Source organism: Motacilla alba, chromosome 19 (genome assembly GCF_015832195.1).
Source record: "Motacilla alba alba isolate MOTALB_02 chromosome 19, Motacilla_alba_V1.0_pri, whole genome shotgun sequence".
NCBI classification, from domain to species: Eukaryota; Metazoa; Chordata; class Aves; order Passeriformes; family Motacillidae; genus Motacilla; species Motacilla alba.
The window spans coordinates 3,534,639-3,550,174 of NC_052034.1; the positions used below are offsets into that span (position 1 = coordinate 3,534,639).

Consider the following 15,536-nt stretch of genomic DNA (forward strand, 5'->3'; position numbering starts at 1 on the left):
TGAAAGGGTAAATAACCAGGTTTAAAATGCCCTGTATTAAAATAAAAACAAATGTATCATGTAACTTTAAACTTCAGTTGAAATATTGATAAATGACTAACTTAACAAGTAACTTCTTGACAAACTATGAAGGATCTTTTCAAGATCGATATTTAATGTTACAATATTATGTTGAAGTTGAGTTGTTTAAATATTAATGACCTGTGTCTCATGAATGTTATATTCATATGTCCTTTTTTGTTGTCCACATTTCCTCACCACACTCTTGTACATTTTGCCAGCTATTAAAAATGTCCGTGAAGGAACAAGGAGTCCCAGAACTGCTCATGAGATTGGTTTAAAGAGAACCTATGATACAATGGAAGGAAATATAAAGCAGGGGATGTCACTGAGGGAGTCTCCAGGGTCTGCACCACTGGAAGGTAAAAACAGCTGCTTGCAAGGTGTTATACTTTTATCCATTGATGTAAGAGCATTTAGAGTTTTCTTAGGGTGCACACTCACAGGGAAGTTAGATTTAAATCATGCTAATGACCAAATCCATGCCATAGCAGTGCAGTTAGAGCCCTGCAGTTGGAAACAGGACTGGAGTAGATCCCAGTTTTCTGTTTTACCACAGCTGCTGCTACTGCAGGTGGCACTTCCTGCTCTCAGCACATCTGACAGATTTCCCTGGCTCTCCTCAGTCCCAGTGGTCCTGTGGAGCTCAAACACTGGGTCACACCAGCACAGCCTCTGCCACACCCCTTAGTTAAATATTGGTATCAAACTGCCCTGACCTTTTGCATTCCTGCAAAAAACCTCTTTGAACTGCAGGATCCTGCCTCAGGGCATCCCTAGTGCTGTGGTGTTTTAATAAACTGTAATCAAACAAAGCCTGCAGAGGCCAAGGCAGGTCATTATATAACTTTTCTGATTGTTTTGTAAAAATACAAATGCAAGAAAATATTTCCTGCCTCAGCCATGGAGCCTGGCTCCTTAAAAGCATTTTGTCCCATCTTTGGGTAGCCCTTAGAGGCTATTTTGTGGACATGTCCATCAGACAGAACAAGGTGAATGTGAGGTTTCACAGAAATTCAGAGTTGCCTCTAAGTTGCTGCTCTGCTACTTCCATGCTTCGGCTCATCAGTGACACATTTTCTGTCTTTAAACTGTGAAAAATTATGAGTGTTTTGAGCACTTTGTTTAGATTCCTACTGCAGGCACAGTAAATTCATCTCTTCCCAATGATTCAGTATGAACTTTGATAATTTGGAGCATGCTGAGGCATATTTTGGATTTTTTATTCTTGGTTCCACTTCCCACCATGAACACCTTTCCTTCTCAGCAAGGAAAACGGAGTGTGAGAAAAGCAGTGACTGCTTTTGAAACAAAGGTTAAGCTTAATTATAAAAAACACCTCCTGTTTTCTAAATATGTTAAAACTTGCAACTATGCAATAGCACAAATACTTGAACAGAAAGATTATTTTTTTTTAGGGCAGGAGGTGTTTATAACATGTTGCTGCAATGCCTGGCATACTGAAGCATGGCCCTCTGGGCACTGCCAGGGTACAGATACCATCTCTCATGTGTAAGGAGGGGGTTTGTTGGTTTGGAGGTTGGATTTTTTTTTAACACTTGTTTCATTCTCTAAATTACCTTCATTTTAATTTTAGGTTTAATCTGCCGAGCGCTGCCTCGGGGTAGCCCACACGCTGAACTGAAGGAGAGAACAGTCTTGTCTGGCTCTATAATGCAAGGTGAGGTGTTGCAGGCTTAGAAAGGGGAGCATTAATTATTCCTCAAAAATCTGGATTTCTGAACCTTAAAGCTCTTATTAACTGTGGGAGCTGTGTTAAAGGTGGAGCTCATTTTATGAAAAGTTTTCAGAGCATAAATCAGCAGCTTTTTGATATGCTGTGTTCAAAGCTAGTGTCTAAACATAGATTTTATTTCTTATTGGAAAATAGACTTTTTAATATGAATATTTGTTAATTAGCACTTTAATGAACACTAACAGCTATGCAGATGCATTTATTTCTTTTGTTTCAGCTCCTGAAATAACACGGGAGGTTTTCTGTAATATATTTTTCAGTGTTATTTTTGTGATATTTTTTTAGACTTTGAGTATCTTACCACAGACTACAGCAATAGTTACTCTGCTTATGAAAAAAGAGACTTAGCAGCTATTAATACCAGCCATGTGACCCTTTCTTTCTATAAAAGGCACACCAAGAGCAACAGCTGAAAGTTTTGAAGAAGGTTTGAAGTACCCCAAGCAGATCAAGAGAGAGTCACCTCCCATCAGGACGTTTGAAGGAGCCATCACCAAGGGCAAACCCTACGATGGGGTCACCACCATAAAGGAGATGGGTCGCTCCATCCATGAGATCCCAAGGCAGGACCTCTTAAGCCAAGAGAGCCGCAAGACTCCTGAAATGGTGCAGACAAGCAGGCCAATCATAGAAGGCTCCATATCTCAGGTAAATGCAGGAAGCACTGTTACACTCACACAGGAGTCAATCAGCTCGGGCTGTGCAAGTTTTTCCCACAACATGACCTTAACCTGACCTTTTCCTCCTCTTCAGGGCACACCCATAAAATATGAAAGCAACTCTGGCCAGTCTGCCATCAAACACAATGTAAAATCTTTAATCACTGGACCAAGCAAGCTGCCCCGGGGAATGCCTCAGCTGGAAATGGTGCCAGAAAACGTCAAGGTGGTGGAGCGAGGAAAATACGAAGATGTGAAGACCGGGGATGCCGTGCGGTCCCGTCACACGTCCGTAGTCAGCTCTGGTCCCTCTGTTCTCAGGTCAACCCTTCATGAAACTCCCAAATCACAGCTGAGCCCTGGGATTTATGATGATACAAATGCTCGGAGGACACCTGTGAACTATCAGAGTCCAATGTCCAGGAGTTCACCCATGATGAATAGAGTTAGTGAGGGTATGTCATTCCTGTCCACAGTAAGACAAAAAAGTTTTATTATTTGAATTTTTTATGTACTCCATTCTTCTTTATTTTATTCTAGTGGCTTGTCTCAATTTGGAAGTTGGTTAGAATGACTTTTCAGCTGTTATAGCTGTTTCAGCTGTAAGCTGAAATAAGAAAATGAAAACCTGCCATAATAGAAGAGGGAAGTGGGAATGCAATTCAGTCTCAATTTGCATTTGATTATGGATCACATTGAAAGTGGTACCTACAAGGATAATGTTTTAAGGGCAGAAGCTATTCCTGATTTTAAAATGTCTACATGAGGAAGATATTTTAGTGAAGTGTAAACAATCTTAAAGTACAGTTCTTTCAAATATTCTCTGTGCTTTGTTGGATTGCAGTAACTGAAGCTGTTCCTTGGGAACCATTGTATTTTTACAGTTAAATTTTCCACAGAGAAATAGGCATTTTATTAACTTGAGTTTTTCATTGCTTTTAGCTGGAGTATCTTCTGGGAAGTCAGCAAATCACGAAAGGAAGAACACACTTACTCCAACACAGAGGGAGAGTGTGCCAGCAAAATCTCCAGTCCCAGGGGTTGATCCTGTAGTGGCTCACAGTCCTTTTGACCCTCACCACAGAGGAGCAACTCCTGAAGTCTACAGGGGTCACCTCCCTCCCCATTTAGATCCTGCTATGCCATTTCACAGGGCTCTGGATCCTGGTAAATACATTTGTGTTGGCTATTTTTAGTTTTAGAAATACTGTGAGCTTTGATGCACAGAAAGGACACCTTTATGAGGCAGTTATCAATGGCCAGATATAATTTCTAAAGTCTTAAGTATTTATTGCTATGGTTTGATATCAGTTTAGGGGTGATTTAATATCTAACCAAGAAACTTGGTGAATTAGTATTGTATAATGCTGTAACTTCCCTTCAGAGCTGCCTGAAGCTTGCTTCTGTTTTGTTAAAAAGTTCACAGTATTTATAGAAAGGTATTCATGGAATGTATTAAAAGCTTTCAGAAAAGCTTTGCAAAGGATGTGGAAGAGGCTAGAGAATTAAAGTGTAATTCTATATAATTATATATAGACTTATATATTCTAAGTAAGTCCTCTGTTCAAGACTGATTATTTTCACTAAAGGATTATCAGGTGATATTAAATACAGTGACTTCCTTTTAACCTATCCCTCAGTTTACTTCTGTGAGGTGTTTTCTACCTTCTTCAGGTATTTCAGCCTTTTACATTTTCAGAATTTCAGGATTTATAGTTCTATTAAAGTCATTTCTCCAGTCTGGATTGTTTAGCACTTTCAGTGTGCATGCAGAGCAGAAATTCAATAAACCACCAGTATTAAAATGCTATTTTCACTCATTTGCCACCAACCAGAGAGACTCGATACCACCTCTCATTGAAGCTTTACAAACACCTGAAAGTTCTGTTTAATCCAGAATCATCCTGCTTCCTAAATGCCTCCTTTTCCCTCCTTTCACCCTCAGCTGCTGCTGCTTACCTGTTCCAAAGGCAGCTGTCCCCCACGCCGGGGTACCCCAGCCAGTACCAGCTGTATGCCATGGAGAACACGCGCCAGACCATCCTCAACGACTACATCACCTCCCAGCAGATGCAAGTCAACCTCCGGCCTGATGTCACCAGGGGATTGTCCCCCAGGGAGCAAACTTTGGCACTGCCTTATGCAGGAGCACGAGGTGGGCCTGGCTGTCTTTCTGTAATCCTCTGAAAAGTGTGTTTTGGCTGTGCCAGCTGTGGTTTGGATGCACTCGTACAAGGCCGTGTGTATGAATGTGTTCATCCTCTAGTGAGCATGGATGTCTGACAGCTCGTTTGGAAACTGCCTTTTGTGGAAAGGAAAACCAGCTCTATAATCAATATTTTTTAAGGAGAAGTCTCTGAGAGTTACTGGTGTTTAAGAGCCAGATTGTTTTCTACTTGTTTAAATTGATGATCAGAACCATATTTAGCTCACCATCAAACTTTAGAAAAGAGAATTATATCAAAATGATAACTTCTTTAAAAGGAATATAAAAGCAACAGCCGGAAGTGTAATGTTTGTGATAACAAAGCTGATTGTTTTATTTTTTGGGTAATACCCAAAATTGCTAAAAGATGGGATTATTGAATAGAAGTGTAGTGCATTTTTCCAAAGGGCAATTAAAGGGAACGCTACAAATGCAAATTCTGACTTTATATGTTCCTAAATTGCTGATTGTCAGATCTAAGAGAGTATAACCAGCTGGTTATACTGGTTATATAGCTCTACACTTGCCCTATTCTTGTATTTTCTCCACCAAACATTCATTGCTGACTGTGTAGGTCATGTCCTGGAGTGGCCATTCTCATGTGTGTCATCTCCTGACAGGAATCATTGACCTGAACAATATGGCCCCCACTATCTTAGTGCCTCATCCTGGAGGAACCAGCACCCCACCCATGGAGAGAATCACATATATCCCTGGCACCCAGCTTACCTTCCCTCCCAGGCCTTACAACCCTGCTTCTCTGTCACCAGGTAAGAGCTCTCATGGCTTGGTGATGGCTTTAATTGTCAGACGTGCTGAGAGAATTGACCATCTTTATTCAGCTTTCATCAATGCCATCTTTTGATGTTTTCTCAGGAGATACTTTTTGCATGCACCTCTCACTTGGATAGCAAAGGGGTTTTGCTGATATCCTGTGTAGTTACAGTAGAAGCACTGTCAGATTCTGAATTTGCCTCATTCTGTCAGGTCTTTATTTGTAGTAATTTGATTATAATTCACTAACCCCACTTTACATGTGTTGAAGGGTAGAATTGGGGTCTAGAAGCTGTGTAGCTTCTAACTGTCTAGAACCACTTTAGTAAAAGGCTTTTGAGCCTTCCACTGTATGTTAAGCTTTTGTCTTCCTAGATAAGTGAATAGTCTTGAGTGGAATTAAAATGTATTTGGGAAATTTTGCAGTAAGCGTATGGCAAAATATATAGGCAAGTGTTTACATTGCCATGCTACACTTAAGTAAATTTTTTTGCTCCTTCATTTTACCTTGTGGACCTTCCAGGACACCCCACACACCTGGCAGCTTCTGCAGCTGCAAATGCTGAAAGGGAACGGGAAAGGGAAAGGGAGAAGGAACGGGAAAGGGAGAGGGAACGTGAGCGAGAGCGGGAGAGAGAACGAGAACGAGAGAGGGAGAGAATCACCTCAGTCCCTGCTGAACTCTATCTCCGACCAGGTGAGGGCACATGGATATACTGGGATCACTTGTCTTGTAAACTGTAACTGCTCATTTTATGCAGTCACTGTTAGCAAATACCATTTACAGTTTGCTTTGCACTTCAGGCATGTTCCTGTTTCCAGCAGTTCTGGTCATAATTGCAATTTCTACAACTTCTTGAACTTTCTCTCAGAGCAATGTAGCACCAAAAGAGGAGTGAATCCTCATTGTCACTAGCACAGCTTGCATGTCATTTAGAGCATTGTGAACAAGTTTAAATCTTTAATACATACCATCACATCCAGAGTGGTAGAGACAGCTGGGAAGGCATGTGGGGAAGACAGCATGGATACATAGTCCTGCTTTGTTATAAGAGTATCCAGAGTGGTGGAGACAACTGGGAAGGGATGTGGAGAAGACAGCATGGATACCTAGTCCTGCTTTGTTTTATAAGAGTATCCAGAGTGGTAGAGACAGCTGGGAAGGGATGTGGAGGAGACAACATTGATTTATAGTGCTACACTGTTGTAAGAGTAATAATTTCTTTTTGTGTGCTCCCCTCCACTCTGTCCTGCAGGTGCAGAGCAGCCCGGCAGACCAGGCAGTCACGGATACGTCCGGTCCCCATCCCCCTCTGTCAGAAGCCAGGAAAACATTCTGCAGCAAAGGCCAAGTATATTCCAAGGAACCAATGGGACAAGTGTAATCACACCTTTGGATCCTGCTGCTCAGCTACGTATCATGTATGTTTTAGAAGTTAATGTGGCACAGATATCTGTTCTAATATTCAGCTTATTTAAAAGTGCATTCAGGGTAAAGGATATTTCACTCTATGAAATACAGTGGATTATTGGATATATCAGAGCATTTTCATCAGTGCATTTTGGGTAGAAATTAGTGTCAGACAAACTTTGCTTTATTGTGTTCATGGCTCTAGTTCGTTCTGTGTGATGTAATTGAGGCTATTGAACGTTTTCCCACAGGCAGCTCACCCCTGGAGCTCCCTCTATCACTCAAGGCTTGCCAGCTTCCCGTTACAACACTGCTGCTGATGCCCTGGCAGCACTCGTGGATGCTGCAGCCTCTGCCCCTCAGATGGAAGTTGCCAAAGCAAAGGAGAACAAGCACGAAGGAACCAGGATAGAGGAGAACATGGGCCGCAGGTCAGCTGTGGTGACTGAGCAGCAGCAGATGGAGCAGAAGACCCTGGAGGTAGAAAAGAGGCCTGTGCAGTGCCCCTATACATCTGCAAATTACTCTGGTGGCAAGTCCCAGGGACAGACTTCATCAGTAGTCTATTCAGAGGCTGGTAAAGAGAAAGGACCTCCTCCTAAATCCAGGTACGAGGAAGAGCTGAGAACTCGAGGAAAGACCACAATTACTGCTGCTAACTTCATAGATGTGATCATCACTCGCCAGATTGCTTCAGACAAGGATGCTCGAGATAGGGGCTCTCAAAGTTCAGATTCTTCCAGTAGTTGTACGTATCTTAGTAACTCTCTACTTCTTTGCTGTCTGTCTTAGCCTTTAGGGAAATGATGTGAAATGATTCAGATGTTTAATGATAAAATATTCAGCTCTGCAAAGCAGAAGCACTTGATAGACAAATACAGTTTTTGCACATAGTTACTCTTGCAAAATCAGAGTTGTTTGCTTTATTCAGATTCCATGCTGCAGCATGAATGCAGGATCATAAGAGTAACCTTTTCAGAAGTCAGGAAACTGAAAATTACTTGGTTTATGTTAGAAACACTGTTTCATGAAAGTATTTGTATCACCATGGTTAGCATGAAAAGGCAACAGTGTTTTGACTTTCATTCACTGGTGCCATTTTACTGGAAGAACTGGTGTTGCTAAGTATAGGCAACAAAATTTTTCTGTCATATTTACATCTTATTCCACAACCTTTGCTTGATATTCAGTGTCCTCACACCGGTATGAAGCTCCTGGAGATGCCATTGAGGTGATCAGCCCTGCAAATTCACCTGTACCTGCTCAAGAAAAGCTACAGCCCTATCAACAAGAGACACCCAAACCAAGCCAGGCAGAGAGTAAGTTCATCTGCATGTGGAAATATTCTCACAGTCACCTTTTTTAGATTTGTAAGCGCAGAAGTTTCAAACCTTGAAGCTTAACAGTGTGACCTTTTCTGTTTCAAGCAGCTGACCCCAACAGGCCATACGAGGGCCCCATTCACCGCTACAGGACACAACAGGAGCCCCCCTCACCCCAGCAACCTCCACCTCCCTCTTCCCAGGCAGAGGGGATGGCACACGTGCCCAGGACCCATCGGCTCATCACCCTTGCTGATCACATCTGTGTAGGTTTTGTAATTATGGCTTTTATTTGAGAGTATTGCAAAATATTGTATGTGAATTTCTAACCTCATTTGTTGCCATCAGGCTCGTCTAGTTCATGAATACCTACACTGTGGCCAGTGTCTAATCAAAACCTCTTTTCTATTTCTTTTGGTGACATCCAGCAAATTATCACACAAGACTTTGCTAGAAACCAAGCAGCTTCTCAGGCCTCTTTGCAGCCTCCCACCACTACATTCCAGAATTCCACCCCTGCTCCAACGCCTGTTTCTGGCCGGGCAAAGACTTCGAACCGCTACAGCCCCGAGGCGCAGCCCCAGCCCGTGCACCACCAGCGGCCAGGGGCCAGAGTGTCCCCTGAGAACCTCTCTGACAAGGCCAGGGGAAGGTAATGCAGGGATTCAGTCTAACTGCAAGTTTAATTGATGCCCAGATATGATATTGATATAAAATAGTGCAGTAATCTTGGTGGAGATTGGAAGTAAAGGTGCCTTTTGATCTTATTTTTAGGCAGTTTGTCTCTTCCTCTTTCACCAATTGCTTGGCTCCATAACATAACTTATAACTGTTTTCTCTTTGCTACTTCTTTTAATTTCCAGTCTTTAGAGGGCTGAAAACATTTAATAACCTAAAACTTCCAGAGTTGTTATGGTCAATGCATTGTCATCTTTTTAAGATCACCAAGCTTACTAAAGCATGTAACATATAACTACAAGTAAGCAGTTATGTAGGAACTGTAAAATTACATGAGTGAACTGCTGCTGTTCATGCATTGAGAGTAATTATCTGTCTCTGAATCGTGGATGTAGGCCTGGAAAATCTCCAGAGAGGAGTCATGTCCCCTCAGAGCCCTACGAGCCAATCTCGCCACCTCAGGTCCCGGTTGTACATGAGAAACAGGAAAATGTTCTTTTGCTTTCCCAAAGAACTGAGCCTACTGAACAGAGGTAGGTGTAAAACTGACTTTAAAAACATATTCTGAATCTTTGTGCTGCAAACTGTTTCTTTATTAAAGAGCAGTTCAACTGACCTTCCTCTGGTGCCACTGGCAAGTTGTTAATCACTGTCAATCCTTCTGCACTAACATCCAAAACTTGCAATTTGGGAGGTGCTTTGGGAAGGCTGAGGGAAAGGTCACATGTTGCTGCTCTGTCTTAAGTTTCTTGGTGCAAGCAGAGTGTTCTGTGTCACATCTGAGAGAATATTAGAGTGAAACTCCTCATGGTTGCCAGTTCTGTAAAACTGAAGTGAGTTTTGAGAAAGGTCACAGTTTTTATTAAATCATTCAGTCTTCTCCTGCCTGGTTGGATTCCTGGATACTGTCCCGGTGGAGAGGGGAGGAACCCAGGCTTCCAGCACTCATGGTGCTGGAGCAGTTAATCACTTGAAATACCACTAAGCTAAGAGGTTCCAGGAGGAGAGAAGTGGGGTGTCATGCATGGGGCAGCCCTGTCCCAGTCTGTCAGATCAGCACCACAAAACAGCACCTTCACGGCTCCCTGGCAGTGCTGGTGTCTGCAAACGTGTGGGAGATGCACACTGGAGTGGGTGCTCCTGTATTTGCCCTGGTGAGGAAGAAAGAGCACCCCAAGTACTTATTTAAGCCTGATGCTGTAAAACTGATTGTAATTTTCTTGGTGTTTTCAACTCTGCAGTTGCTGCCGGGCTGTCATAGCCCATAATGGATGTTAGGTAGATGCAAAGGGATTTCCAGGAACATGGCTGGGGATATTGCACTTTTTAGAAACATAGGGATCTTGGGCTAAGAAATCTAGATTATTTTTTACTTCATTTTTAGATTATTTTTTAATTTACGTATGAGTTGTTTGGTTTTTTAATTTAAGGTTATTTGTCAGATTGCTGCTGCTTAAGCAAACTCAGTTACTATTGAGCCCCCCAGTGTTCATATCACTGTTAGTGGTTTCTGCCTGACTGCTTTTGGGAAGATTTAAATGTGCATCTTACAAGTTCTGTCTCTTTGACACGTGTTGGTCTTGGCAGGACTGACTCTCGCTCTCCAGGCAGTATCAGTTACCTGCCTTCGTTTTTCACCAAACTTGAGAACACTTCACCAATGGTGAAATCCAAGAAACAGGAGATATTTCGAAAGCTGAACTCATCTGGTGGAGGTGACTCTGACATGGGTATGCAGGACTTGCCTTTTCACTCAATTTTTCCAGCTTAAGCTTCATGTGACTTCCACCTGCAGATGTCCTGACCTAAATATGATCAAATAATACAAATTTATATAAATCTATTAATAAAAAACACGTATAATAATTTATATATTTATATATAACCATAGAACTAGAAGGTTAGGGTTTTTTTAATATACTGTTGTATGTAGGACTGTCACATCATTTTAACACTTAAATTAAGAGGTGAAAACCACATAATTAATGAGAGAGTTGTTAAAACCTGACATTATTCTAACTAACTCTGTCTGTAATTTGCTTTGTATCAATACTACACATTTTCCTGCTTGGAAAGGTGTCTTGAAACTAAATAGTTTGTGTTTTCTTGGCCCTTATGATTATGTCTTTTAAACAGCATTTTAATATAATTCCAGTAATGAACACTGACATTGTGGAATATGATACTAGAATTACATTTTTGCTCTTTTTTTTTTTTGTGCAGTAGGGCTACTGCTGATCACTTAGTGATCATCAGTACTAAAAAAATTCAGTGAAATGTTGTGTTTTAATTGCAGCAACTGCTCAGCCAGGGACTGAAATATTCAATTTGCCAGCAGTCACTACCTCAGGTAAGTTCTTCCATAAAAGAAACAACATATGTTTCAGAAAAATGTAATGTCTTTAATACCTTAAATTTATACTCTTTGGGGAGTCCAGTAAAAGAGGAAAATAGTGCAAATTTAAAAGCTAATATCCTACATGAAAACTTATTTCCTGCACCATAAGGGAAAGCAAAATGACCAAATCTTTCCCCACACCCCTTTGTAATTTCTCTGAGGTACACTTTTTGCCTCCCTTCCCACCTTTCCCTGTGTTTTCTCCTCTCTCCCAGGTGCAGTCAGTTCTAGGGGTCACTCCTTTGCAGATCCTGCCAGTAATCTGGGTCTGGAAGACATTATTAGGAAAGCACTGATGGGAAACTTTGATGACAAGAGTGAGGAGCACGGAGTCGTCATGTCCCAGCCTCTCGCGGTGGCTCCGGGCAGCTCCGGCGCCGCGGTACCGGCGAGTAACGAGACACGTAGGGAAGAAGCCAATCCATCTCCAAATTCAGGTATTGCAGCTCCCAAATATCCCAGGGCCTTAAAGAAAATAAATAAATCAAGGGTTTGAATAACGTGGTAGCACTGAACATCACTGTCTTTCCTCTGTAATTGGCAGAGGTGGTGTTTGTGTTTATCGTCCTGGCTTTTCCAACAACACGGATGGAACTGGAAAAGGAGAACAGGGTGTATTGGATACCTAAAGCTTCTCAGTGTTACCTGATAATTTCTAGAAACAAACACACAGAGGCTAAAGTGTTGTTGGTGAAATCTGTCCCTTCTGTTGCCAGGTGGGGCAGTCAGCAAGCAGAAGCTCATCGGCAAGTCAAACAGTAGGAAGTCAAAGTCTCCAATTCCTGGGCAGGGATATTTGGGAACTGAAAGACCTTCCTCTGTCTCATCTGTACATTCAGAAGGGGACTACCACAGACAGACTCCAGTGTGGGCCTGGGAAGACAGGCCTTCATCAACAGGTGAGGAACAGGCTTCTTTCAAAGGTGTTTGCAGTCTCAGATGTTGCACTGTAACGCTGGATATTGGCCACAAGTTCTCAGCACGTGGGGCTTTTCTGCAGTGGATTTTCTGCTAATTGTCACAACCCAGGCCAACACAGATCTCTGAGAACAGCTCATGTTTTTGCCTTTTGATGCAGGTTCCACCCAGTTTCCGTACAACCCTCTGACCATGAGGATGCTGAGCAGCACCCCCCCGACCTCCATCGCCTGTGCCCCCCCGTCCATGAGCCAAGCAACCACTCACCCACAGAACAGGATCTGGGAGCGAGAGCCTGCACCACTGCTTTCAGCACAATATGAGACTCTGTCTGACAGTGATGACTGAACTATGCAGATTTTTTTTTTTTTTTTTAATTTGCGGGTCAAAAAAAGAAATCTATTTTTGACTTGTGCCCACAGAGACTTTCCAAGAGAGCAAGGGCCACACAATGAAGAATTGCTGGAGAGTCCGTGAAATGCCTTCTGCACAGGCTGTGTGTTGGAGGATTGTTGTCGAGAAGGTTGACTTACTTAAAGATAAATATGTAAAGAGTTTTTAAAAATGTGGACTATTCCTGCTCTACATCTATTTGTAAAGAAAACCATAATGTCTTTTAAATCATTCTTCTGTAAATAGAGAGTACTTTTTGCAGTGTTTTTTCCCTTGCTATAGTATCTGGTGTACTTATGTTCAAATCATTGCCTAAACTTTGGGGGTCATTTTGTAATTTTTTTTAAGCATTTTCTCCAGTGTAGAATACTCTTCATAACCCTAGCCTCCCTCTCAGCCTAACCTAACCAGAACCCCAACCTCCCAACCATCATTGCCCATTTAATGCCGTGCCACTTCCTGCAGGCATTGTGCTTTTATATAATTTTTTTTTTCCCTAGACACACTTTCTCAGTGGTGTTCAAGCTCTTGTGAAAATGTTGATTTTTAAGACTGACCCCTTAGTGAATTCTGTACATTAACATAACTCCAGTTTGCTGGAATAAGATGATATATTTCTTTGGAATTTGAAATTCTGCCACATTGTAAATTTTTGGTGCAGTCGGTTTTATTTAGCAACACTGCAGAAATATTATTGCATGGGTATGTTATGGTTCATTTTTAAAAGGTTAAAGAAACAAAAAAAGAACAGCTTCTGGAGGCATACCTCACTGTTATGCACACTGGGAATTTTAACTGTGCCCTAAAAGCCTATTCTTAGTGTTCTCTGTTTCTGCATTGTATGCAGTCAAAACAGGCTACTAAATTTTACTGTCATATTTAACCACAGCAAATGGCTTTTCTGAACAGAGGCTCTGGGTGGGTTGATAAATCCTTTAAGAAGAAAAAGCTCCACATCCCAAGTTTAAATAAAACAAAGTGCTTTTATAGAATAATTGAGCAACACACGAGTCAACTACTTGGCTTCTGTTACAACCAGTTTGAAATAGGTACTGTGATTTTTTTCCTTCCTCCAATCTGATTTAAAAATCTTTATGTAATAATTATTTTGAAGTCTGCATCCCAGTCCCTGTCCCTCTAAGCAAGCTTTTGGTGGAAGTCCTTACAAATGCTTGGCTTAACTCCTGAAGTGTGCAATACTTGTTAGGGTGATTTTTATTTTTAAATTGTATATGGTACTAGGAGAGTCTCCTTAATCGTTCATCTATCAATGCTTGCTATGATATGCTTGTAGCTCATGTACACATCCATCTGGGCAGTGATGTCATGTCACAGGCTGTCCTGACATCCATCTCCAAAAGCATCTTCATTTTATGCTGCACTGACCTCAGGAAGTGAATTCCAATCTTCCGGGGTAGAAGGACTGATTCACAGATAGCACTGAGCTGGGGGGTGGCGTGGTCTGTCAGATTCCAAACTGCTTTTGCATCTCATTGATCAACAGGGTCTTTGCCTTGGAGTTATTTCCCAGTGAGAAATATTTGGATTTTGCCGCTGTATTTGTGATGCGTTGTATGGAAGGTGTAATGCAGTGTGTAACCCTGAGCTGCGTGAGCTCTGCAGCCCACGGACTGTCACGGTCCACTTACAAACAGGAAGAAGCACAGAACTATTTATCAATAGCAAATTTCTTTTCAGTCCTTTAGGGAAAACCTTTTTGCCCCAAGTGAGGGAAACAAAATTCCAAAGGAACTCATTTGGAAACTTGACACTGTTGAAAATACAGAACTATTTTGTTACTTTTTTTAAACACTGCATCACAGTAGATCCGTTGGCAGTCTTAAATCTCCTTGCAGTCTTTCTCTGAGAAAGATTTCTCTCATCCTCCCCTCCTTTACCCTTCTGGCTTGAAGCAGTGAAGTTTTCATCCTGTTTGTAGACCTGTGCTCTTATTTTAATTTTTATTTTTTGGTTTCCACAGCAACATATACTGGAAAACGAGTTGATCTGCCCTTTTTGTAGATTTAAATTTGGAGTGGAGAATGAAGTTCCATTCTTAAACTCACTTGTTCTCACTTTCTTAGTGTAACAAATACAATGTGAAAGAGGCATGTACAGACAAATGTCTTTGCTACCTGTACAGTAAGTATGGCATGTTCATTGCAAAGCTTCATGTTACTGCTGCAGCAGCAGCAAGATATCCAAAGTAGGATAGTCACAATCTCCTAAGATACAGTTTGAGTGGCATTTGCACATAAAATGTTGCTGCTTTTTTTTTGTTTGTTATCTGAGTTTTAACTTCTCCAGTGTAAAAAACCTCTCCAGAGCCTAAGTTAGGGTTTACCACATTTCCAGTAATCTTCAAGTATGGAATTACATCTGCCCTGTTTCAAACAGGAAGGTGTTTGTAAGTCATGTTTACAAAGTGTAGTTTACTACAAATTTTTACCTGATTTCTGATCAGCGCTTTCACAATGCTTTCATCTTGATATGGTTCGTGATTCTGATATGAAATCATTTAAGACTTGAAAAACCCATGCATCATAATTTCCACACAATGTCTTCACTAGACAGTGACTTCTGGATTCAGACCAATCAATAAAGGGGATCAGTTCTCCACTTGCTTTTCCTGTGTCTCCCTTTTGTTTTGCAGCATCAGGCAAGACCCTGCTCCCAGGGTGCTGCAGGGTTCCCAGGTGACACTGCTGCCCTCCAAACTCTGCTGCTTCAAACCCCAAACCCAGCACTTGAGGGAAGGTTGGCTCTAATGTGCCAGAGCCTTTCTGTCAGTACAGCCCTATTTTTATTTCCTAGCTTGCTGAGAACAAAGCTCTGTATGTGACTGAAGTTTTCCAGCTTCAATGAACTTCTGCTCTAGAAAACCTGTGTGCCTCCTCCTCTTAGCTCAAAGTTCAGAGATGAAGCTGCTACTGTAAGTAACTTACTAATGATGTAATTACA

The 15,536-nt window shown here is 41.6% G+C and overlaps 1 protein-coding gene across 7 annotated transcripts in view; it reads left to right on the forward strand.

Annotated features, from left to right (window-relative positions):
* Positions 1-15,197, forward strand: part of NCOR1 (nuclear receptor corepressor 1) — a 55,114-nt gene extending 39,917 nt beyond the window's left edge. For 5 of the 7 annotated variants that reach the window (XM_038158420.1, XM_038158418.1, XM_038158419.1 and 2 more), the window contains 19 exons: positions 282-422; positions 1,658-1,741; positions 2,208-2,464; positions 2,570-2,930; positions 3,418-3,642; positions 4,421-4,630; positions 5,302-5,451; positions 5,979-6,152; positions 6,712-6,877; positions 7,118-7,614; positions 8,057-8,185; positions 8,294-8,454; positions 8,617-8,840; positions 9,262-9,399; positions 10,454-10,596; positions 11,163-11,216; positions 11,480-11,701; positions 11,981-12,163; positions 12,343-12,782. In XM_038158420.1, the coding sequence (XP_038014348.1) occupies positions 282-422; positions 1,658-1,741; positions 2,208-2,464; positions 2,570-2,930; positions 3,418-3,642; positions 4,421-4,630; positions 5,302-5,451; positions 5,979-6,152; positions 6,712-6,877; positions 7,118-7,614; positions 8,057-8,185; positions 8,294-8,454; positions 8,617-8,840; positions 9,262-9,399; positions 10,454-10,596; positions 11,163-11,216; positions 11,480-11,701; positions 11,981-12,163; positions 12,343-12,530 (3,707 nt within the window). In that variant the 3' untranslated portion in view covers positions 12,531-12,782. Of the gene's footprint in view, positions 1-281; positions 423-1,657; positions 1,742-2,207; positions 2,465-2,569; positions 2,931-3,417; positions 3,643-4,420; positions 4,631-5,301; positions 5,452-5,978; positions 6,153-6,711; positions 6,878-7,117; positions 7,615-8,056; positions 8,186-8,293; positions 8,455-8,616; positions 8,841-9,261; positions 9,400-10,453; positions 10,597-11,162; positions 11,217-11,479; positions 11,702-11,980; positions 12,164-12,342 lie in introns of all 7 variants that reach the window. The other 2 variants (XM_038158415.1, XM_038158421.1) reach the window with 2 other exon arrangements.
* Positions 15,198-15,536: the final 339 nt, after the last annotated feature.